The sequence below is a fragment of the Falco cherrug genome, chromosome 1 (assembly GCF_023634085.1).
Source record: "Falco cherrug isolate bFalChe1 chromosome 1, bFalChe1.pri, whole genome shotgun sequence".
NCBI classification, from domain to species: domain Eukaryota; kingdom Metazoa; phylum Chordata; class Aves; order Falconiformes; family Falconidae; genus Falco; species Falco cherrug.
In genome coordinates, this window is record NC_073697.1 from 48,135,165 (window position 1) to 48,158,766 (window position 23,602).

The 23,602-nt window shown below is 43.8% G+C and overlaps 2 protein-coding genes across 2 annotated transcripts; both read left to right on the forward strand.

The window, feature by feature from the left end:
* The first annotated feature begins 1,041 nt into the window (after positions 1-1,041).
* On the forward strand, positions 1,042-23,355 carry LOC102052912 (E3 ubiquitin-protein ligase RNF4-like). The gene is made up of 6 exons (XM_055700756.1): positions 1,042-1,201; positions 20,022-20,184; positions 20,533-20,713; positions 21,790-21,895; positions 22,674-22,722; positions 23,076-23,355. The coding sequence occupies exons 2-6, from the start codon at positions 20,176-20,178 to the stop codon at positions 23,223-23,225; spliced, it is 495 nt and encodes a 164-aa protein (XP_055556731.1). The 5' UTR covers positions 1,042-1,201; positions 20,022-20,175; the 3' UTR covers positions 23,226-23,355.
* LOC102052739 (E3 ubiquitin-protein ligase RNF4-like) lies at positions 1,308-18,305 on the forward strand. Its single transcript, XM_055697248.1, has 8 exons — positions 1,308-1,340; positions 6,057-6,221; positions 6,585-6,705; positions 7,655-7,734; positions 8,879-8,888; positions 10,226-10,391; positions 15,127-15,175; positions 15,529-18,305. The coding sequence occupies exons 2-8, from the start codon at positions 6,213-6,215 to the stop codon at positions 15,676-15,678; spliced, it is 585 nt and encodes a 194-aa protein (XP_055553223.1). The 5' UTR covers positions 1,308-1,340; positions 6,057-6,212; the 3' UTR covers positions 15,679-18,305.
* Positions 23,356-23,602: the final 247 nt, after the last annotated feature.

Here is a 23,602-nt window from a genome sequence, read left to right on the forward strand (position 1 = left end):
CCAGTCTGATCTTAGTGCCAAAGCTGCACATGCCTGAGGTCTTGTATTTCAGTGTAAATGGCCAGACCACAAAAGGCTTCACATGCAATTGCAGTGTGACAAGGTGTAAGGGCGTGCAGATTACCTGAGAAAGACCGAGGTGTTTCAGCCCTCTGATGAGCATTGGACACAGGGTGCTCACCCCTCATGTAACACAGGTGCTGCTGGGTGGCAGTTGGCTCCCTCTTCCAAATCAGCCCCTGTAATGAGGCAAAGCCCACACTCAATGACTGCCTGGCCAGGTAACCTCACCTGCCCTAGAAAGCACAGATATTTTATTATTTAAATGAAAATAAAGACACAAAGGCAGTGGGAATGGTAAGCAACAAAAATATCTAGTAAAAATTTTAAGCACTGTTCACCTAGGGGAGAAGAAGGCAAAAAAAGTCTCCAGGAAAAGCTATGAGTTTATCTACAAACAACCAAGTGGCTGCGCACAGGGCAGTAAGGTTTAGTGAAGGCCAGATGACCCCTGCACTAAGGCAGAGCAGCTAGGAAAAACCTTCTCAAACGGTGAGGCGAGGGCATCGAAACACCTCTGCAAATGTTTATAACAACTTACATAGAGCTTCTGGACTAATTATGCCACAGGCAACAGGTAACACTTTCTGAGTTCATGGCTCTGATGAGTGTTGCTCACTGCATTGCAAACCTTTCCAGAAGATTGGCAGGGGGGCTCATACACACAAACACCACCCTGCCCCGCCACAACACTGGGGAACACAGCAAAAGGACGGTAGTGCCTTAGCCAACTCTTTCAGAGTCCGTCAGGGCTAAAATAACCCTAGGACGTACAAGAAGCTCCCTCAGGTCAGGCTGCCCCGCCGTGAGGGGGCGGTGCGCCGGGGCTGGGCTGCGGCGCGCGCCCGCTCCGCCCCCCGCCGCGCGCGCAACTACAACTCCCAGCACACCCCGGAGCCCCGGGCGGAGGTGGGGCCGCTCGCCTGACGTCTTTCTAATTGACGTGCCCCGCGACCACTCGGCGAGTCGCAGCGCCGCGGTCTGCCCAATGGCGGGAGAGCGAAGGCGGGCGTTGTGCTACGCAGCCGCCGGGCCGGCTGTTGGGAGTGAGGCCGAGGGGTCGTGTCGTGCGGGTGGGAGCGGCACTGGGGCCCCCGGGCCTGCCCTGTTTTTCTGAGGTGTCTAGGGCGGTGGGCGACAGGTGAGGGGGAGAGGGAGAGGCGGAGGGGAAGGGGGAGGTAGAGGGGAAGGGGGAGGGGGAGGCTGCCGCGCCTGGCCGCGGTGGGGGAGGGGCGGGCCGGCGCAGAGGGGAGCGGGGGAAGACGAGGCTTCTTCCACCGGTGAGCGGAGCTGGGCTCTGTGCAGCTGTACCGGGCCGGCGCTGTGCTGCGCTGCCTCCTTCACTGGGGCGGGGGCGGTGACCCGGGCCCCTTCCTCCGGGTGCGGAGCGGGGCCACGGCCCTGCCTGGCGCTGCGGCGGCCCTCGGGGGATGTTTGTGGCCTGCCCTGGCTCCGCCTGGGACGCCGTGCCCCGCTCCCCTCCATCGCCGGTTCTGAATTTTGTTTTTTTATCTCCGCCGCGTTGGAGGGCTGCGGGGCCTGCGAGAGCGGCTGCTTGGCCCCCGGGTCGGCCTCGGTCGTTCCTGCCCCCACGCCGGTCGCGGCGGTGCTCCCGTGGCCGGGCGGCAGCCCCCAGCTCCGGGGCACGGGCGGGCCCGCGGCCGGGTTGTGCCTGTGCTTCCCCGAAGGCGGGCCTGGCTGGGCGGTGCGGGCTGGCTGCTCGGCCTCCTGCCTCCTCGCTGGGGCCTTGAACGGCGTCTGCTGTGAGGGCCCTTCAGAGCGTGTCCTGAAGTGGCCGAGGGAGGTAGGTGCTGGAGACGAGACGATAGCCTTCCCTCTTTCCTCAGGAGGAGCGGGGGTGGCCCGGTGCATGCGGTACAGCTGCGTGGAGTTGTTAGTCTGTCCTCCCATTTTGTATGATAGCAGGAGTGGAGGAGACGCTTCTTTCCTGCCTCAGCGTCTCCCTGACGTGAAAAGTCACCCTCTTTTTCTTTCTGTATCTGATTTTGGGACTACTGAACAAAAGCTGTAGCCTCTGTCAGAAACTTGTGCTTGTAAGAGCAATGAAGAACTTTTCTTTTGGCCTGTCGTCATTTTTTTTTTTCTTGTTTCTGAAATGGGACATCAGACTAACAAAAAGTTTTGGTCCATTTTATTAGCTTCTTTGTTTTGATTTGGGTTTTTAGTTTCGTGGGTTTTTTGTTAGTTTGTACATCTTCTTACTTGTCTATAACTGAGTGCTTGGAGCAGGCAGGCTGGTATATCTGCTTTGTAGGCGTTTATCACTCATCTTTACTCTTTATAGTGCCTTTCACCAGGCTTCTGTAGTGTGGGACTGCTTGACCTAATTTGGATAAAACATAATAGACTCATTTTCTGTTTTCACTGAAATTGGTGTAGTGCCTCTGAAAAAACAAGAATGTCTTTAAAGGTACTGGAAATACATGTGATAAGAAAGTTTTGGAAGAGTAAAATAGCAGACAACTGTTCCCTGTAATAAATTCAAGACTAGCAGTTTGTGATTGGTATGTGCATTGTTTGACCAGATTTATTATACATGGTGCATATTTGATAGAGTGGTTCCTGTTAAGAATGCAAAGAGAGGTCTTAAGAGTAGAAGTGAGAAGGAAAATCTTAAAAGCATAGTATGTTATGTTTTGACAGATAAAAATGTGTAATGTTTTTGTCATCTGTGCTGTGCACACATCAAACATTTAGATTGGCATTATCGCTTTCTTCAAGTGGTTGCTTTAGTGTATGTGTAAAGTTCAGGATGATTACGAAGTAAAGCTTTGTGTGTTAGCGAGACTTGGTAAACAAGAAGTAGACATTTTTAAGTTAATTTGCCTCAATTCATGCTAAGCATGTGGGAGACCAAGACTTTGGTAACTTCTTACACCACTCTGAAAACAGTTTGTTGTCTAGAGAATCTTTCTTTTTTTTTTTAATTTTTTAAAAATTTTAATTCAAACATGTTACACTAGGTCAACTTGAACTCAGTTGTTTATTTCTTTTATAGTGGAAAAAAATTAACAGCAGACTTAAATGATTAATATGGGCATCAGTATTCCTTTACTCCTAGTGTAAATATTCTTAACCAAAATGGCTTTATTTTTGTCAAGTATCTATCAGTACAGAGAAAGATTGGTGGGGTATAGTCCTTAAAATGCTAGAGTTAGCTAATAGAAACCTTGAACTTCGTTGTTAAGAGGACAGCAGTGTTTAAGCCCTTGGGAGAGAGATATAACAGGAAAAATAACAGCTTGTGCAGAGCTCTGTGTATGAGAGAAAGGGGGAGTGACTTTCTGGTACTGTATCATCCTGCAGGGATGCAATAAAAAGTCTGTAATAAAAGCAGTCTGCTTGTTAAATTAATCTGCTAAGTTTTCACATTTTAAAAAAGTCATTTTTTTTTGCTTTTTTAAAGGATCTTAGTTCTAGAATTCTGAATTGATGTCTTGAATGCGTGTTGCTGCAAGTTTAATAGATGAGCTCGCAAACAGCTTCAGCTGCGCTATGTGGTGCTTATGGGTTGGGGCAGCGGGGTGTGAGGTTGATGCATAACTCTATTTGTATTATCCAGTCTTGGGATCTTGGTGCTGGGTTTCACAGTGACTGCTGGAGGAGGAGCATGTAGACCTTACCGTTTAATTTGGGCTATCCTGTCCTGTATAATAAATAATACTATTAAATTGAGTAGTCCTGAGCCTTTGAAAATCTTAAAGGAATTCTTACTGATGTGTATGTCTCTAAACACAGAAAAGTGGGAACTCTTCTGTTTACCTCTGTGCACTACAAACTTGATCAGTGGTGTATTCAAGAAAGTAAGCTTTGATTTATTTCTGCTACCCATTTTTACAGTTTGGGCAACTAACTTTCAACGAAGCTTCCAGAGTAAGTCAATAATGTGGAAATCTATAGCCACACAGAAGAAGTTTTCTTCTTACAAGACAAAAATATTGCTGGATTATAAGGTTCCATTCATAGTCTTAAATTCTGGCAGTCTTGATTCTCTTAATAAACATCTCTCTGGAGTTGGGTCATGTTAATACTGATGAACCTGCCTATAATGATATATTTTAAGCTGATTTTTATAGATGAGCTTCTCTATGGGTATCCATTCTCAACTTTCTTCTTCAGAAGAAGCCTCTGAAGAGGTTAGAGTCACTAGCAGCTAGAACATTTCTGTCTTATGTACTGTGTTAAGTATAAAGGAAGGCTACTGTTGATGTTGTAAGATTCTGAAAATTAAACCATCTAAATAGCAATGATGACTTCTATCACTTAGTTTAAGAAGTGACTCTGTCTTGTGTTGCCTTTGAGGTCTGATACTACATTCTCCAAGATATGTTGAAGTGATCCTATCAGTAATTGTTCCTTGTAATCTTGGTAAAAAAGTGTACGAATATTTAACGTGGGTAAGGTCATTTTAGTGTGACATCTTCAATTGTGTATTACTTTGGTAATTACACTGTGATTTTCAAGTTTAAGTTTGTGGTTGGTTCTTTTGTTGGTTGGTTGGGTTGGTTTGTTTTCTTCAGCTATAGCTGCTCTTCGACACTTAAGACACTTGTGGCCAAAGAGAATCTGTGCAACATTTATTTCATGTTTGGAGTCATCCCAGGTGCTTGCTCCCCCTATATTTTTAACGTTTTCTAAAGATACTTTGTCAACACACTATTGCAGTGAGTTGTATTCGGTGTTAAAAACACCCAGTCTTGTGAAACCTTCTGTATGTTTTACATATGAAACTGTGCTGTTAGGTGAACACGTTGGACTTGATTTTTTGCTGTCTTCCAGCAACGTAGATCCATCAGCGTATCAGGTTACTCTAAAAGCTTCTGTCTAAAATTGATGACTGGCATATTGTGTTGCTTAAAACTGCATAAATAAATCTTTGGGCTTAGTAAAAGTATCAAACTTTTATTGTAAGGATTTTTTTGATGTTTTTTGTTTTGGTAGTCACGATTCAGTGTTAGTGGGTCTTTTAAAGTGATTTAAGAAATACAGAGAGAAAATATAAAAGGGAAAAAAAATTGCTCAGGCTTCCTTGAACTCAAGGTTATGCTTGACTACCAGTGCCATTTCATCCCACTGTGTGGTCTCGCTGTTTCTTAATCTGAGAATAGGTTAATTGAGTGTGTGCTGGTCTTTGCAGCATAGATCAAGGTCAGTATTGGGAAGAGAGTTCTGCAGCTCTTAATTGTTATCAGAGAAGAACACAGTTACATTTATGGCCTTTGTGTTCTTTACTGATTTCTTGTATGTAATTTTACGTAATAAAATGTAATTTTTTTTTTCCCCTGGGGTTTCCACTGTTGGTCCCTGCCCCACCCCCACCCCAGCTATTCATTGTGTGTTGGACACATGATAATTGCAGCATGAGCAAGCTTTAAGATGTGAACTTCAGTACTGTACCAGCTACTCATAAACACCTTAATGCTTTCCAGTTCTTTTCACTTAGCCGTTCGCTGTCGTATGCATTGGGGCATGCACACCTACAGTTACCATAGAGTAACTACTGTAAACTTCTATTCTCTTGCCGATCCATGAGTAAGGCTCAAGTGAAATTTCTCTGCTCCACATGCTTTAGAATCCCCTCAAGAAGTTGTTCACCTCCCACCTGTTGGAATCTGGAGATTGGTTGGAGAAGAGAACTGCATATTTGGAATTCTTTCTTCTTTGAAGATTGCTGCTTAGGACACAATTTCCAGTGATTCCTGCCCACACACAAACGTTGCCCTGAGCATCAATTGGTTGCTTTTCAGTTAATGGGGATTTCTTAGCATTTTTCTCGTTTGCTAACAAACTGGTTTATCTTGGTGTTTAGTTTAGGAAATGGATGAGAATACCTAAGGCTCGGGTGCCAAACCCTGGGACTTGCCCTCTGTTTTTGGACAGAAACTGGTGGTTCAGAACTGGGAATCTGGGAGAGGGGGTGTACTTAAGAGAACGGGCATTACAGGCAGGTAATCTTCTCTCTCCTTTTCTTACAGGTTTGGAAGAACACTGTTCTCAGAGCCTGTGAAATCTGGACTCTTTTAACGGTGTGCTACCTGAAGGAATGTAAGGATTTGCTACTTGGTGCTTCCTTGCAGTTACTCTTGTGGCATTTGTACCTCTCTTTCTGTGGTTTTAGGCCAAGAAGCGCTATGAGCACAGTAAGTATTTTACTGCGCAATGCAGACCTGATTCTTAAAAGGCATTGTTAGTGGTACCTCTGTAAATGTTTTTAAGAGTTTGTAATAATTACACTGGAACACTAGTGTAATAAAAAATCGTGTAACTTGGTGTTCTGCGATACTCAAGACTTTTGACTTCTTGACCGGTAAGAGGTCTGGGGTGATGTCTTTCCCTGGATGTGATGCTTTGGGTAGGAGTGACCCAGAGCACCGTTCAAGGCATGTTCCGGCCTTTCCGGGGAGTGTGTTGTGTATCCTTGTGTGCTTTCATTGGTGGTGCAAAGATGAGGGCCACATTAACATTACTCCCAAAGAAGAAGCGAAGGTTTTTTTCTCTCTTAGACTCAACGCAAGCGCCGTGGAGGAGCAGTTAATTCTAGGCAAGCTCGGAAACAGAGCAGGCTGGCAGCTTCTACTGCAGAAATGGCTTCAGAAGCAGAGCCAATAGAACTTGAAGAAAGTGGTAAGCTTTTGTTTTAACTTGGTAAGAGCATAAACTGCTTCTGGAAGGTTGGGGTCCCAGTTCACCTGTGTCTTTGCAGTTTCTGGGCCTTTTGCTGGGGAGGAAAGGACACGTCTGGTTTTAGAGAGCATCTCGTATGGCATCTATGGACAGCAAGCTTGCTAGACTACTGTTTTGGTTTATTAGTAAGATGCGATGCATTCAGTGCTGTTGATAAATGAATTGTGTATGAGCGGTCCTCAGGTGCTGCTCAGACATCTGAATGTCTGGGCTGACTAGCTGGGAGTTCCTGCAGCTGCTGCTGCAGATAGTAGTAACTTCTGCAGTGTTTGGGAACTCCCAAGTTTTAAGAAGATAATTAAAAGTTTGTCATCAGTCATGCCCCGTCCCTCAAGGGAGTGGCATTACTTGGTTAGTATGGTTTTACAAAAAATATCAGAATGTAAAAAGCCTCCTTGACCTTCTAGATAGATATTTAAATTGCCTTCTGAAGCTATAGGAGGGGTTAAAGTAACCATTGGTCTCTGGGTGATTACACGGCGCTCTGTTCTTGCTGTGCATTTGACTATGAGAGTTTGGAGGCGACATGAGATGGGAACATTCACAGCATGGTACTGTAAAAGTATTACGTTCTATATGTTTTGTTCTGTGTGATAAATATTCTCCTATGTTAGATGAATTATCTGGTGCTGTGTAGCTCCTGCAAGCTGTTGTCATACACCTGAACTGTCTGAGGGGTTCAGCTACTGTTCCTCTTGCATTGCACGTTGCAGAAGACTGGGGTGGTGATGTTTTAGGTGGATTCTTGAGGGGTTGAGTGAAATGCTGGATACGTTTCAGTAGAGAAGAGGGATAGAGCCATGCTGAATCACACCTCAGCCAGTTTGATAGTGGGAGGCAGTTTTATTCCTCTGCAATCTGATCTCGATTCTAATGTTCTGTTTTTAAGCTGGTGAAGAAGTAGTAGATCTCACATGTGAATCTTCTGATCCTGTAGTTGTTGATCTAACTCGCAATGATTCTGTTGTGGTAAGTAGCAAATGGCACACTTACCTAAATATTGTATTCAAGAGACTTTTCTGATGTGCTCCCTGATACAATCTGGCTTTAAGGGTAAATTTTAAGTTCAGAGCTAACTTCTCAGTGCTTGAAAGCCATGTGTTCCAGGTCAACACAGAAGCTGCTCTGGAAATGCACTTGCAGTTAATGAGAGGGTAATCTGAAATGACTTATTGCTGTAAGATTTGGGGAAAATGCACACCAGTCATGGCTAATGTCACATAAGGAGGTGCAATTTAAAGTTGGAGCTATGATAGGTATATCAAAGATGTAGGCCAATGATTTGAAAAAGAAGTGAAGGAGGTAAGTCTTTATTGCACAAATACGAAGTCTTTAGCTGCAATGTCAGTTTAAGGTATTCCTGTTGCAGAGGTGCCAAGCGTAACTGTAGCTGACCACAGTACAAACTGGTTCAGTTTATTACTCCAAGAAGCCTCAGAAAAGTCCACTTTTCCTTACTGCTGTTCTTAAAGCTAGCATAGTGTTCAGTCCAGTCCAGAGTGTCCTCCATGAACCTCAGTTTTGGGATGCCCCTGCAGCTGTGCAAAGCAGGAACAAGCGGCAGGTATAACATTGGGGTTGTTTCCTGCTGGGACTGTTCCCAAGCCTTGGCGAGGGCAACGCCTCAAGCTTTACGGCACAACCTGCATTGCCCCAGCTCTAGTTCTGCCAAAGACAGGACAGCGGGTTTGGCTTTTGTATTTTTTTTTCTTCAGCACCGTTGTTAAAATATTTAGTGTTTATGGCTATAACACCTGAATTTGCCTGTTTTGCGGAGAAAGAGGGAAAGAATCTCCTCCAGCCTCAATCAAATCAGGGTACTGAAAGTGGGGAGCGGGGAGGAGGGCGTTCTGGAGATTGTCAGCTGCCTCCATTACTACCCCTGTGTAGCGGTGTGCGCAGAGCCAGAAGTGACCACTTCCATGTTTCTAGAGCAGCAGCTGATGTGTTCCTGCCGTTAACACTCTAATGAAAAGGAGACTGACATCCTGCCACTCTGGGCTTGTTTTGTGGTGATTGCTTAGCTTACCTGGTGTATCTGTAACGCTAGGGCTGCACACCGAAGTCTAATTGTGTTTTCTTTTCTCTCCCTTCCCGTGTGCGCTGATGCAAGATTGTTGAAGGTGAGTTGACGCTTTACAATTGATAATAGAGTTGTCTTAAGCTTAAGGTTTTCTTTTTGGCTTTTCCAACAAACGTGAGCAGCCTGGGTTGAAACTGTGTTTACCCAGTTTCAAGGGAAAGGAAAGAAAGTATCTGGCCAGTCTCTTAGAGAATGGATCCAGTCTGTGTTTGATAGTTGCTATCAGAGCTTGTAGGAAGTTATCTGAAATACAGTGCATCAAAGCTGCTCAAAATGTGTGTTCTTACTTTCCAGATACTGTAAGCCCAAAGTTGATAATAATTTTAATTAGCACTGGAATATCTGCTTTGAATAAGAAAATGCTGAAAGGGTTTTGAAGCCAGTGTTGTGGTGAAGGAACTAGAAAAGGAAGTTACTTGTGGTCATAGTATTCACTTCCATGATCTAGTCTAACATGCCTGAGATTTTGTAATGAGAAGTATTGACTGTGGGTATTTATTTATTTTTTGCTTTAGGTGTTTTACAATAGTTATAGGTATAAAGAAGTTCATCCTTTAGACCTTTCAGACCTTGTTCTGATTATAATAACTTACTAATAGATATCAGACATCTGCTTATTTAGAATGTAATGTGTTCTGTGCTCCGAATGAAGCAAGTGCAAGTAATAAATACTTGCAGTAAATGTTGTAGCTGAGTACTTATGCAGGAAGGAACTTTAATTTTGTGGCTATTTATGTAATTGATTAATGTTTTAATGTACACTGGACTTGCAGAGATAACTATTGCATACAGTTTGTAATTGTTAAAAAGCAGACAGCTGTTCTTTAACCTTTGGACGTTACAGACCAAGCAATTAAATATTTTTTCAACTGCTTTTACTTTGGGCAGTATAACTCAGTTTTCAGTTTACCTTAACTCAACAGGAAGATGATGAAAATGTCAAAGGAGACACTGCTCGAAGTATTTTTATAATTTCCAAGTACTCTTTTAAAAAGACTCATTTTATAGAAACTGCCTTTGAGTGGGGACATTTGGTTTAACACAGACAAAAAGAGTGGAACAGTTCAGCATCATATGTGGATAGATCAGTGAGGAACCAGAACAGTTCCGTAACTTTCATTTTTAGGTTTAAGTATCCGTTCCATCACTTCTGAAACTTTGTGAACAAAGAACTCTGTGTATTACCAGGTCTTTTTATTGTGTATGTGCTACCTTGCCAGGCTACTACTAAATGTAACTTCAGTCCTCTCTGTCTCTCTTGTGTCACACAGACATATATTTGAACTGTCACAGACTGCTTATAATCATGCCTTTCAAGGATAGTTCCAGGGGGAGGGGGAGAGACATATATTATATCTTCACTTACCTAAATTACAGAGAATCAGCGACAAGGGAGAAATCTTAGACTAAGAAGCCAGCGACAGTCAGACAGCTGTGTACTGAGTAGCGATGATGAAGATGAAACTAGAGACAATGATGTGTATGTGACAGATAAAGTATCTCGAGAATTGGGACCACTGGAAGATGAAACTGCAAGTTCAAAGTATGTATGCCTTATGATCTACCATACATTGAATTTTCCTTTTCTTATACATAGAGGACTAAGTTATCGCTATAGCCTGGCTTATCTGGGAAGTCTTAATTTACTCTGGTCAGTTCTCTCTTTCAATGAGTACAATGTCACATTTTGCATAATGAGCGAGTAATACTGTTTGCACTTCAGGATAAAAAGGCAGCTTAAGACAGATGTAGAGCTTTAAATACAACCTTAGGATGAGTGTTGGAGTACTGCAAGGAAGGAGGATTAGTTGCAGGGCATAGCTCATAATTATTACGTTTACGTTTTATGCAAAACTCTAGGAGCGATGTTAGATATGGATATATATTCATTGGTGTCAATGAGGCTTGGTTTTGTGTGACCGGCAGGCAGCAGCCTGGCAAATTCCACTAAAAAATATTACTCAATCACTGGTTTTCTATACACTGTGCCAGTTAACTGCCTTTTCTCTGAGTGGTAACCGTTCTTCCCAAGGTATACTTGTAAGGCAGTTATGGAGGTAATATTGTTATTGACAGATTTTATTCTGTTGCATGTACCTCATAGGGCTCTGTGTTTGCATGTGAGATGGCAGTGTGTCACTGTTCAGGTCAAGGGCTTGCACAGTGAAGACCCCATTTTGCAGAGAAACAGTAAACTCCAGCTGTTCAGATGGGAGTTTTATGTTAAGAATGTTAAGAAATACAGTGAATTTAACTAATAAGGTGTCTGTGTGACTAAGGAAGACAAAGTACATTAGAATTGTGGTATAAGCATTTTGTAAGTCGAGGAGGGGAGAAGAATACAGGTTTTAATAAAGCTGGTGTGCTTTGAGCCTTTTAGGTGACCTGAAGGCAATGTAGGCAGACAACTTGGGTATGGAAATTTTGGGTGTCAGGTCTTAAATATGCCACTTAAAGGGTTTATACTGTTCTGAAATATAGTGGATTTTGCCAGTGGATTTGTAGATTCTTAAGTTTTGCCTGTTGAGTATGTAGGTGAACAAATCCTGCTAGTTAATATAAAAATTAATGTTTTCTTCCTCAATCTCAACCTCCTCTATTAAAGAGTGTGTGTCATGGTTTAATCCCGGCTCGCAACCGAGCACCACACAGCTGCTTGCTCACTCCCCCCCACCTAGAGGGATGGGAAGGAGGATTGGAAAGGAATCTCAACCCTTGAGTTTTACATAAGAACAACTTAATAGGTAAAGCAAAAAGCTGCGCACGCAAGCAAAGCAAAGTAAGGAATTCATTCACCACTTCCCATGGGCAGGCAGGTGTTCGGCCATCCCCAGGGAAGCTGGGCTCCATCATGCGTGACAGTTAACTTGGGAAGACAAATGCCATAATGCCAGATGTCCCCCCCCTTCTTTCTTCCCCTAGTTTATATACTCAGCATATGGTATGGAATGCCTCTTTGGCCAGCTTGGGTGACCTGTCCTGGCTGTGTCCCCTCCCGGTTTCCTGTGCCCAAGGAACTGAAAAGTCCTTGACTTAGTATAAACCTTACCCAGCAACAACTGAAAACATCAGTGTCTTATCAACATTGTTCTCACATCATAGCCAAAACACAGCACTGTACTAACTGCTAAGAAGAAAATTAACTCTATCCCAGCTGCAACCAGGACAGTGTCCACCCCTTATTTCATACTATTTAAGTCATGCCACGCTTTCCAGTACACCCTCATTAACCACCGTCAGTCTTCCCATCTTTTGACATAGACTAGGGGAATGATGTCTGTGTATTATGTACCACCACTGTCAAAATGTCTATAAAATGTCCACTGAGTTAATTTAGTCCGTGAACACGATCTCTTACGGTGGTCTCTCAGGAAAAGAGAGGTTGTGTGGGGTTATCAGGCATCAGCTCAGGTCACTGTTGCACTTGCACTGCTTTTTGTAAGGCTTGTCCTCCAGTGGTTCTGGTGGTTGCTGCTATAGTAATTCCTATAACATGAAACTCAGATCATGAGTTACAACAATTTAAAGGTATATCCATTACAGTCTCCACCCTGGACCCTTTGGACCACTCCGTAGGGTTTAACACTGCAATGAACTCCTCCCCTTGCCCCTGCTCCGGCTTGGAGTTATCCACAGACTGCAGCAGGCTCTCCAGGGGTATACCTGTTGCAGCATAGACACATCCACAGTCCTTAGAGGTGCCCTGTTCCAACATGGCCTTATCCATGGGCCATTACCATAGACCTGCTCCAACGTGGCCTTACCCACAGCCACAGTCCCTTCGGAAGTAAATCAGCTCCAGCATGGCCTTATCCCTGGCTGCCTCCAGGGCTGTTCCTGCTCTGTCGTGGGCTTATCCATGGCCACACACTTTGAGATGCTCCAGCATGACCTCATGCATAGCCAGTGATGCTTCAAGATGTACCTACTGCAGCACAGACTTATCTGCAGCCACAGATGCTTCAAGGTGTCCCTTCTCCAACATGGACTTGTCCTTGAGCCACAGTTTCTTCAGAGGCATACCTGCTGCAGCACAGACATAACCATGGCCACAGACACTCCAAGATATATCTACTCAGACATGGACTTATTCACGGCTACAGGGTCTTTGGGGTGTCCTGCTCCCACGTGAACTCATCCATAGGTCACAGTCCTTTTGACCGAAGTTCACACTGGAGTTTCAGCCTGTCTGGTACAGCAGCACAGAAACAGCAGCGATGCCCTGGCCATCTGCCAGCCCCGGAGCATAGCCATTGCTGTTATCAGAATGTTCCTGGGCACAGCACAGTGTGATGATAAAGCAGTACAGCAAGCAGCAAAAGCAAGAAGCAGCCACTAACAAGTACTAGACTAACATACGTTAAGGCAAGCAAGCCCCATGGTAAGCACAGAAACCTGCCCCTTCATAGCTAAACAGAAATAACAGCTATAAATTCGAACTAGCGCATTCCAATCAAATATGTTGTTATCTCGAACCTGCGTTGGGCACCAAAAAGGACTGTTGTGGTTTAACCCCAGCCGGCAACCAAGCACCACACAGCTGCTTGCTCACTCTCCCCCACCCACAGAGATGAGAAGGAGGATTGGAAAGGAATGTAAAACTCAAGGGTTGAGGTAAGAACAATTTAATAGGTAAAGCAAAAAGCTGCGCACGCAAGCAAAGCAAAGTAAGGAATTCATTCACCACTTCCCATGGGCAGGCAGGTGTTCGGCCATCCCCAGGGAAGCTGGGCTCCATCATGCGTGACAGTTAACTTGGGAAGACAAATGCCATAATGCCAGATGTCCCCCCCCTTCTTTCTTCCCCTAGTTTCTATACTCAGCATGACAGTATATGGTATGGAATGCCTCTTTGGCCAGCTTGGGTGACCTGTCCTGGCTGTGTCCCCTCCCGGTTTCCTGTGCCCAAGGAACTGAGAAGTCCTTGACTTAGTATAAACCTTACCCAGCAACAACTGAAAACATCAGTGTCTTATCAACATTGTTCTCACATCATAGCCAAAACACAGCACTGTACTAACTGCTAAGAAGAAAATTAACTCTATCCCGGCTGCAACCAGGACAGGGTGCCTTCCTGCACTGTTAAGATGAGGCTAAAACATCTCAGTGCTGCAGCATTTAATATTGACAAAAAGATACTAATGCTGGAGATTGCCACAGCACCGTCTACAGCATTACTCTATAGTGGCAGACTACTCTTGCTTATATGAAGGTTATAATCAATTGTAATTAGTTACTGAGTTGGTATTATGGCTGCTGCATGAAGAATTTGAGTATAAAAATAAATGGGAGAATTGAGTTATATTATGTATGTGAAACTAGAGGTAGATATTAGTAGTGCTCATAGCCTTTATCCCGTAGTCTTAAATTCAAGCAATCTCATGCTTTCTATTACTGTTTAGTTAATAAATTATAAACTTCCTTAGAATGGGTGGTGACATAATAAAGCAAAAATATATATATTTTGACATATGTCATAGTAAAGTTCATGGTAAAGAAAAATGAAAGCACCTTACTGTTGTCATTTAAAATAGAGATGAATTTGTGAATAAAAGTGGCAGGAGCCTGTTCATTTTTCTGATAAAGAATATTATTCAGCACTCAACATACCAGATATCTCTTTACACAGAATAGCTATGTTTTCAGTAAGTGTTTGTGCAATACAGCTTTCCTGGAGGACGAAGGCAGGAGAGGTACATCTGTAACCATAGCTTGGTAACAGGATGCAAGTTGATTTTCCTTCTCTGAACTAGAAATTTATTTTTTAATATTTCTTATGTTGGTGTGTTCCTGCCCTACATCATATAAAGGAGTTCTTGGCACGAATATGTTGCTGGGCAGGGATGTTATGATAACTAGAGTTAGGGGGTGATTTAATTTCTGACCGCCTCCTTCACTTGTAGATTAGGGAGGTTCCGAAGGACAGCTCGATGCTTTTCTTACAAGATTCTTATGACCTGCTGAAGAGGCATAGTGCCCTGCGTGTGCTGCACGGTGCTGTAGGTGGCTGTTAGTTGTAGTACTAGGGCAGGGTGGCTCACTGCACCTTCCCCCGGGTGAAAGCCAAGAGAGTTTCCTTGAGGTGAGGCAGCCCCTGCCTGCTTATTCAAGGCAACAGACTGGGAGAGGTGGAAGTACGCAGGGATCTTCAGACGGGACGCGCCCACGGCTCGTCTGTGCAGTCAGGTGATTACATGACGTTTTATGTATCGGTAACCCTCGATGCACGGTGAAATTAATGGATGCATGTTCTTTCTGGTTTTGTTCTCTACCGCAAGGCCGTCTGGTACCGTTAGCTGTCCGATTTGCATGGATGGCTACTCAGAGGTAAGGATCAGTGTGTTGTCGTCGTTTCTTTGTTGTCGGAGGGAGAAGGGGGCAGAAGGTGAGCTGCGCGACTCTGTTGGGTTCCGTGGGATGCTGCGGGCGGCTGGCTTCAAGTGCAGAGCTCGGCTTGACGGTGAAACTCGGTTGTAACTCCAAAAGTAATTTCTTAGTGGCGTACGTAGAGGGAGAAACACTTCCCAAGGTGGCACTGAGAGAGAGAGCTCTGGGTTCCGTATTACGATAGTGGCAGCGTACCGATTCCAGATACTTTGGGGGCTGTGTGCCTGGTGCCAGCAGACCAGCCGAGTTGAATTCTTTGCTCCAAGTCCCTGTTGCGGTTTCTTTTGTTCCAGATTGTGCAAAGCGGGCGACTGATTGTGTCAACCAAGTGCGGCCACGTCTTCTGCAGTCAGTGCCTCCGTGATTCCCTTAGGAATGCCAGCTCTTGCCCAACCTGCAGGAAGAAACTCACTCACAGACAGTATCATCCCATTTATATATGAGTGCTTCTCTATTCTCAGGACAGACTCAACTGGATTTTTGGGGAAAATGTCATGTTTTCAGTGCTCTGAAGATTTAAAGAGCAGCAGGTTGTGCACACATCCAAATAAAACTGATGTTTTTGGAGAATAACTTGTGCGTATACAGACAGCTTTTCTATGGTCCAAGCTGCTTCTTGTTACATCCCTGGTTAGAATGTTGAATTTGTGACTGTTTCTAAAGTAGACCAGCAGCCTGTATCAGAAAGGAAGCAGCTAATCCATTTCCTTCTCCTTTTCTAACGCTTAAATAAGAGGGGCCTGATTATTTTGTTGTTTCTTACTCTTTAAGTTATTCCCACCTTGCATACAGATACGGAGTAGCTACCTTTCCAAATGTAGATGAGCAATTTGCTGTTTTGTGACACTTTACAGTTTTTATGCCAGAAGAAGCTCACGACTATTGCTTTGTGCTCTGCCATCTTTGCCCAAGTAGAGTTAAGTTCCGCAGTGATGGATTGTTTTGTCGTAAATCTATATTAAATTGACAGCCAAGGTCATGCAATAAAATAACCTGCTGTTCACCAGCAATCAGGTGTTTTAAGCAGAAGGCTTGAACATGTAGATGTCTTTATGAACTCCATGAGATCTAAAGTACATTGACAAATTGCAACATGTACAATGTGAAAACACTGCTTCGAATGTTTTAACTGTCAAGATTTCCTGTGTTTGTATCACAACATTGAATTTCCTTTCTCATATGATGAGATGACTCTTGGGTTTACTACTCTTCCGTAGCGCTCTCTCCTGATGACTAAGGAGCCATAGTCTTCTCTGGGCTTGCTAGTGGTGAATAAGTAGCAAACTGTGTGCTGTCCTCTTGTCAGCTGAATACCAAACTGCCTACAGATCTTGTTACTGTATCAAGTGTATCCAGCCTAGTGCTTAAAAGTTCAGTGCATTTGTTTTGCTCTTTCTTCTGTTCTACTGACACCTGACCGGTTTTAGCCTGATGGATAGGACTAAAAAATAATTGTGTTGCCATGGAGTTAGGTCACAGAGCCTTTAAAAGGTGTTTGATAGCACTCTTGTCTTGGCCGCTTTTTGAGAGCAAAGTTTAATCTCACTTTGCCCTGAGGGTTGTCCAGCTTTCCTGATATATGCTTTATTAAACAAGAAGATAAGTTAGATGCATGTCCTGAGACAATTCCTTTGTTTAAGCAAGGCAATAATACACAGGTTTCTGGACTGTTCCCCAGTCACTTTTCTGTTTTTTCCAAGACTGAGTTGTACGTGTCTGCTTTAAACCTGTAACAGCTAAAAGCCTGCTGGCTGATGTGGAATCCCAGATGAGCTGACACAAACAGGATTATAGTAATTAAATATAGTTGAGATGATTAAAATCAGTGTTTCATGATCTACATCTGCAGCAGCCACATCTATAAAAAAGTCCAAAAGTAAATGATTAGAGGCACCATTCTGTACTCCTGGTGCAGCACAATTGTTGGATGTGTTTAGTGAACATAAATATCTGATGTGTCTTTGCTAACCTGTCCTAGGGATCTGTAGGAAGCCTTTAATTGAAGCAGCTCTTCTAATTAGCTGTCTCAAGTTCTTAATTGAAGATTGCAACCCGGAAGTAAAGGGGTTTTTATTAGGATGTTTAGGGATGTATCTGGATGTAGCAATACAGAGTCTTGTTCCATAAAGGCTAGCTTCAGGAATGCAATACCTTCCCCTCCGTGGCTTGGAATAGCTTTGGTTCAGCACTGTTACCAGGAATATGCCGTTTCTGCAGAGTGCTACTATGGTAACTGCTAAAAAGTTACACGTGTTTAGTTACCGTCTGCTCCCATTGAATATAAACTACAAACAGTTGTCTTAGGATAGTGCAGTGGTGACAACAGCTGGCATTTGTGTCCCAAAAAGCAGATAATCGATGAAACAATTCTAAAGATGCTTAAAGCATGAATTGCCTAAAGAGAAGCAGCCCACCATTAAAACTGTCAAGAATAGTTATGGGCCACAGGAACACCTTTCTTCCACTAGCTTAACAAAGAAAAAATGAAATAAAAGGCCAGTTTTCCTTGGTGGCTACTGTACGAGAAGGATGATCAGAAGAGGATTGAAGGGATTACCTATGGGGATGTGGGTGTCACGCATCTTTGCATCTTTCAGAGTGTACTAGCCATAGCCTAAAATGACTTTGCACAACTCCCTCCATGTAAATATTACTTTATAGTTAGTGTCTCAATAAACAGATCTAATTGAAATTTAGATATCACAAACTATAAAATATTGAACAAAAACTTTTTTAGCTTTTGTGTACCCTGTGAAGTGCCACAAATTTTGTGCATCTCAAAATGAATTTTAAGTCTCAGTACATGGGAAAACACTAAACTGAGTTACATGGGTTTTTTTGAAGGGGAAAATAAACAACAAACAGTATATTTGAGTTCCAGTGATGTTTCACTTTGCCAGAACTGATAGATAATATAAAGATTTTTTTCATTATGTAAATGTATGTCTTGTATATAGCTCAATTTTCCCTGTATTTAACTGTATTCATGTCTGTCTGTCCCATCTATGTTGGACTCTGCTGGCAGGCAAACCATTCTTTTAACAGTTGGAAATAAAAACTATCAATTTGATCAATCGGAAGCACTCATTTTTCTAATCCCATCCCATTGGTGGGGGGTGGGAGGGCTGGCACAGAGGTCCTAAATCCCCAAACCTTTTGGTTCTTTTGGCCAGTGTGTGTTGTATGGGGAGCAGGAGGAAGGTGCTGCCTGGGAGGTGAGTGATGGGGGGGGGGGGGGGGGGATGCCGTGCTGCTCGGGGCTGGGGGAGTGGGGGGAGCTGGTGGCAGAGGTTTCACTTTAAAGCACAGGGAAGGGTTGGGCCGTCTCCCTGCTCTGGAGTTGTTGACAAAGCTCACGTGTCCTGTTGTGTATGTGTGTGATGTGTGAAGCACCGTGGTGGGGAGAGGGTGAGGAGAAATGCTGCAGGGAGGACCAGACATGTAGTGCTGTGGAAGTCAACATAAAGCTTATTTTATTTCTTTCTCAGGTTGGATCCTGTTGCCCTGAAGTTCCTTTCTTGTGCTTCTTACTTGCCTCTATTACTCATTTTTTATGAAGGTTCTGCACGTTAAGGAGAAGAGAAAAAAGTTTCTATTCAGGCTGGCCAATTTCTTTATCTGTACGCAGTTTATAGAGCATGTCCACCAGGATTGCTTGCATGTGCAAATGCATGACATCAGAGGTCTACCTGAAATCTTACTTATTTGATTCGTCTTAGAACGAGTGTTTTAGGGTGAACCTGAACAGCTGCTGTGTGAGTAAATACGTTACTCAGATTTACGTTGCTGCCAATTAGGCTCATGAAGTGTGTATGTTTTCTACCGATCCTTGTTCACAGCAGACTGATGCCTTTCTGCATCTTCCAGTGGTGATGGTGGTGGTGGTCTTCCCAACTCTTTCTGCCCTAGTTCTGGCTGTGCTGGGAAGCAGTTTTCCTTTCCAGAAAGAAAAAAGGTACCAATTCTGCAGCATTCCAATATGCGTGTACAGAGAACTTGGAACTCGCATTACCTGCACGCAGAACGTTATGGAACTGGTTGCCTAGGCGAGTTCTGCACTGAGGGTGCAGGAGACTGAGAGTCAGTTCCCGGCTTTCTCTGACAGGGAGCAGACTGTGAGCCTTGGTCTTCTGCGTCCCAAGTGGAAACGATTACCTCGCATTTGTGAGAAAAACTCTTTTAAGCGTAAGTTTGTTGGGTTTAGTTTTTGTTGTTACGTATTTCCTGTCGTGTAACAGAAATCTTAAAACTATGAAAACCGATGAGGTTCATGTTGTCTGAGTTCAGTGCAGTAAAATGCAAGTTGCCTGGCAGGCTTGATTCCTAGGCTTCATGACCACTTTACTACTTACATTAAACAAAGTATTTTCCCTATTAATTCATAATGCTTTGTCTTCTAAAATTAATTACCTGGCTTTTTTGGGGTCCCCCTACAGCCTCCCCCCAGCTCCTCATTGTTAGTTGGACACATGATAATTTTACCATGAGCAAGCCCTGAGATGTAAACTTCAGTACCACGCGCAAACGTTGCCCTGAGCATCAATCGGTTGCTTTTCAGTTAATGGGGATTTCTTAGCATTTTTCTCGTTTGCTAACAAACTGGTTTATCTTGGTGTTTAGTTTAGGAAATGGATGAGAATACCTAAGGCTCGGGTGCCAAACCCTGGGACTTGCCCTCTGTTTTTGGACAGAAACTGGTGGTTCAGAACTGGGAATCTGGGAGAGGGGGTGTACTTAAGAGAACGGGCATTACAGGCAGGTAATCTTCTCTCTCCTTTTCTTACAGGTTTGGAAGAACACTGTTCTCAGAGCCTGTGAAATCTGGACTCTTAACGGTGTGCTACCTGAAGGAATGTAAGGATTTGCTACTTGGTGCTTCCTTGCAGTTACTCTTGTGGCATTTGTACCTCTCTTTCTGTGGTTTTAGGCCAAGAAGCGCTATGAGCACAGTAAGTATTTTACTGCGCAATGCAGACCTGATTCTTAAAAGGCGTTGTTAGTGGTACCTCTGTAAATGTTTTTAAGAGTTTGTAATAATTACACTGGAACACTAGTGTAATAAAAAATCGTGTAACTTGGTGTTCTGCGATACTCAAGACTTTTGACTTCTTGACCGGTAAGAGGTCTGGGGTGATGTCTTTCCCTGGATGTGATGCTTTGGGTAGGAGTTCAAGGCATGTTCCGGCCTTTCCGGAGAGTGTGTTGTGTATCCTTGTGTGCTTTCATTGGTGGTGCAAAGATGAGGGCCACATTAACATTACTCCCAAAGAAGAAGCGAAGGTTTTTTTCTCTCTTAGACTCAACGCAAGCGCCGTGGAGGAGCAGTTAATTCTAGGCAAGCTCGGAGGCAGAGCAGGCTGGCATCTTCTACCGCAGAAATGAGCAGAAATGAAGCAGAGGCTTCAAGAGCAGAGCCAATAGAACCTGCTTCAGTACCACACGCAGACATTGCTCTGAAAGTCAATCGGTTGCTTTTCAGTTAAACTTAATGGGGATTTCTTAGTATTTTTCTCGTTTGCTACCAAACTAGCTTATTCTGGTGTTTAGTTTAGGAAATGGTAAGAATGCCTGAGGCTCGGATGCAAAACCCTGGGACTTTCCCTCTGTTTTTGGACAGATACTGGTGGTTCAGAACTGGGACTCTCGGAGAGGGGGTGTACTTAAGAGATCAGGCATTACAGACAGGTAATCTCTCTTCTTTTAGTGTTTATGGCTATAACACCTGAATTTGCCTGTTTTGTGGAGAAAGAGGGAAAGAATCTCCTCCAGCCTCAATCAAATCAGGGTACTGAAAGTGGGGAGCGGGGAGGAGGGCGTTCTGGAGATTGTCAGCTGCCTCCATTACTACCCCTGTGTAGCGGTGTGCGCAGAGCCAGAAGTGACCACTTCCATGTTTCTAGAGCAGCAGCTGATGTGTTCCTGCCGTTAACACTCTAATGAAAAGGAGACTGACATCCTGCCACTCTGGGCTTGTTTTGTGGTGATTGCTTAGCTTACCTGGTGTATCTGTAACGCTAGGGCTGCACACCGAAGTCTAATTGTGTTTTCTTTTCTCTCCCTTCCCGTGTGCGCTGATGCAAGATTGTTGAAGGTGAGTTGACGCTTTACAATTGATAATAGAGTTGTCTTAAGCTTAAGGTTTTCTTTTTGGCTTTTCCAACAAACGTGAGCAGCCTGGGTTGAAACTGTGTTTACCCAGTTTCAAGGGAAAGGAAAGAAAGTATCTGGCCAGTCTCTTAGAGAATGGATCCAGTCTGTGTTTGATAGTTGCTATCAGAGCTTGTAGGAAGTTATCTGAAATACAGTGCATCAAAGCTGCTCAAAATGTGTGTTCTTACTTTCCAGATACTGTAAGCCCAAAGTTGATAATAATTTTAATTAGCACTGGAATATCTGCTTTGAATAAGAAAATGCTGAAAGGGTTTTGAAGCCAGTGTTGTGGTGAAGGAACTAGAAAAGGAAGTTACAGACTACTTGCATAATTATGCATTTCAAGGATAGTTCCAGGGCTGTATAATTTATAATGTATTTGACTTAGCAAAATTAAATTACAGACAATCAACAACTAAGGAGAATTCTCAGTCCTCTGAGGTGCCAGCGACCGTTGAAATTCTGTATAATGAGTAGCAGTGATGAAGATGAACTAAGCAACAATGATGTGTAGGTAGCAGATAAAGTGTCTTTCTAAAGTCTGATTTATGGTATACAGTAGGAAGTGATTTTTACTAAGCATTTTGTTTCCGTTATATTACTGTGTGAAAAATTCAGACCTAAAATGTAATTGCATTTGTAGTCGAGAACTTAAAAAACTCAGAAAACAACACAAACTTTTCTGCTTTTCGTCATTGAATCATCACTTAATGTATCTTAAAGTATGGCTTGAGATATGCCGAAATGCTTACAACACATGAAAGACAGAGCCAAACAGTCGGAAAATATGCTCCATGTAATCACACCTTTTGTAAGGAAGGAGTTCTTGGCATGAATATGTTGCTGGGCAGGGATGTTATGATAACTAGAGTTAGGGGGTGATTTAATTTCTGACCGCCTCCTTCACTTGTAGATTAGGGAGGTTCCGAAGGACAGCTCGATGCTTTTCTTACAAGATTCTTATGACCTGCTGAAGAGGCATAGTGCCCTGCGTGTGCTGCACGGTGCTGTAGGTGGCTGTTAGTTGTAGTACTAGGGCAGGGTGGCTCACTGCACCTTCCCCCGGGTGAAAGCCAAGAGAGTTTCCTTGAGGTGAGGCAGCCCCTGCCTGCTTATTCAAGGCAACAGACTGGGAGAGGTGGAAGTACGCAGGGATCTTCAGACGGGACGCGCCCACGGCTCGTCTGTGCAGTCAGGTGATTACATGACGTTTTATGTATCGGTAACCCTCGATGCACGGTGAAATTAATGGATGCATGTTCTTTCTGGTTTTGTTCTCTACCGCAAGGCCGTCTGGTACCGTTAGCTGTCCGATTTGCATGGATGGCTACTCAGAGGTAAGGATCAGTGTGTTGTCGTCGTTTCTTTGTTGTCGGAGGGAGAAGGGGGCAGAAGGTGAGCTGCGCGACTCTGTTGGGTTCCGTGGGATGCTGCGGGCGGCTGGCTTCAAGTGCAGAGCTCGGCTTGACGGTGAAACTCGGTTGTAACTCCAAAAGTAATTTCTTAGTGGCGTACGTAGAGGGAGAAACACTTCCCAAGGTGGCACTGAGAGAGAGAGCTCTGGGTTCCGTATTACGATAGTGGCAGCGTACCGATTCCAGATACTTTGGGGGCTGTGTGCCTGGTGCCAGCAGACCAGCCGAGTTGAATTCTTTGCTCCAAGTCCCTGTTGCGGTTTCTTTTGTTCCAGATTGTGCAAAGCGGGCGACTGATTGTGTCAACCAAGTGCGGCCACGTCTTCTGCAGTCAGTGCCTCCGTGATTCCCTTAGGAATGCCAGCTCTTGCCCAACCTGCAGGAAGAAACTCACTCACAGACAGTATCATCCCATTTATATATGAGTGCTTCTCTATTCTCAGGACAGACTCAACTGGATTTTTGGGGAAAATGTCATGTTTTCAGTGCTCTGAAGATTTAAAGAGCAGCAGGTTGTGCACACATCCAAATAAAACTGATGTTTTTGGAGAATAACTTGTGCGTATACAGACAGCTTTTCTATGGTCCAAGCTGCTTCTTGTTACATCCCTGGTTAGAATGTTGAATTTGTGACTGTTTCTAAAGTAGACCAGCAGCCTGTATCAGAAAGGAAGCAGCTAATCCATTTCCTTCTCCTTTTCTAACGCTTAAATAAGAGGGGCCTGATTATTTTGTTGTTTCTTACTCTTTAAGTTATTCCCACCTTGCATACAGATACGGAGTAGCTACCTTTCCAAATGTA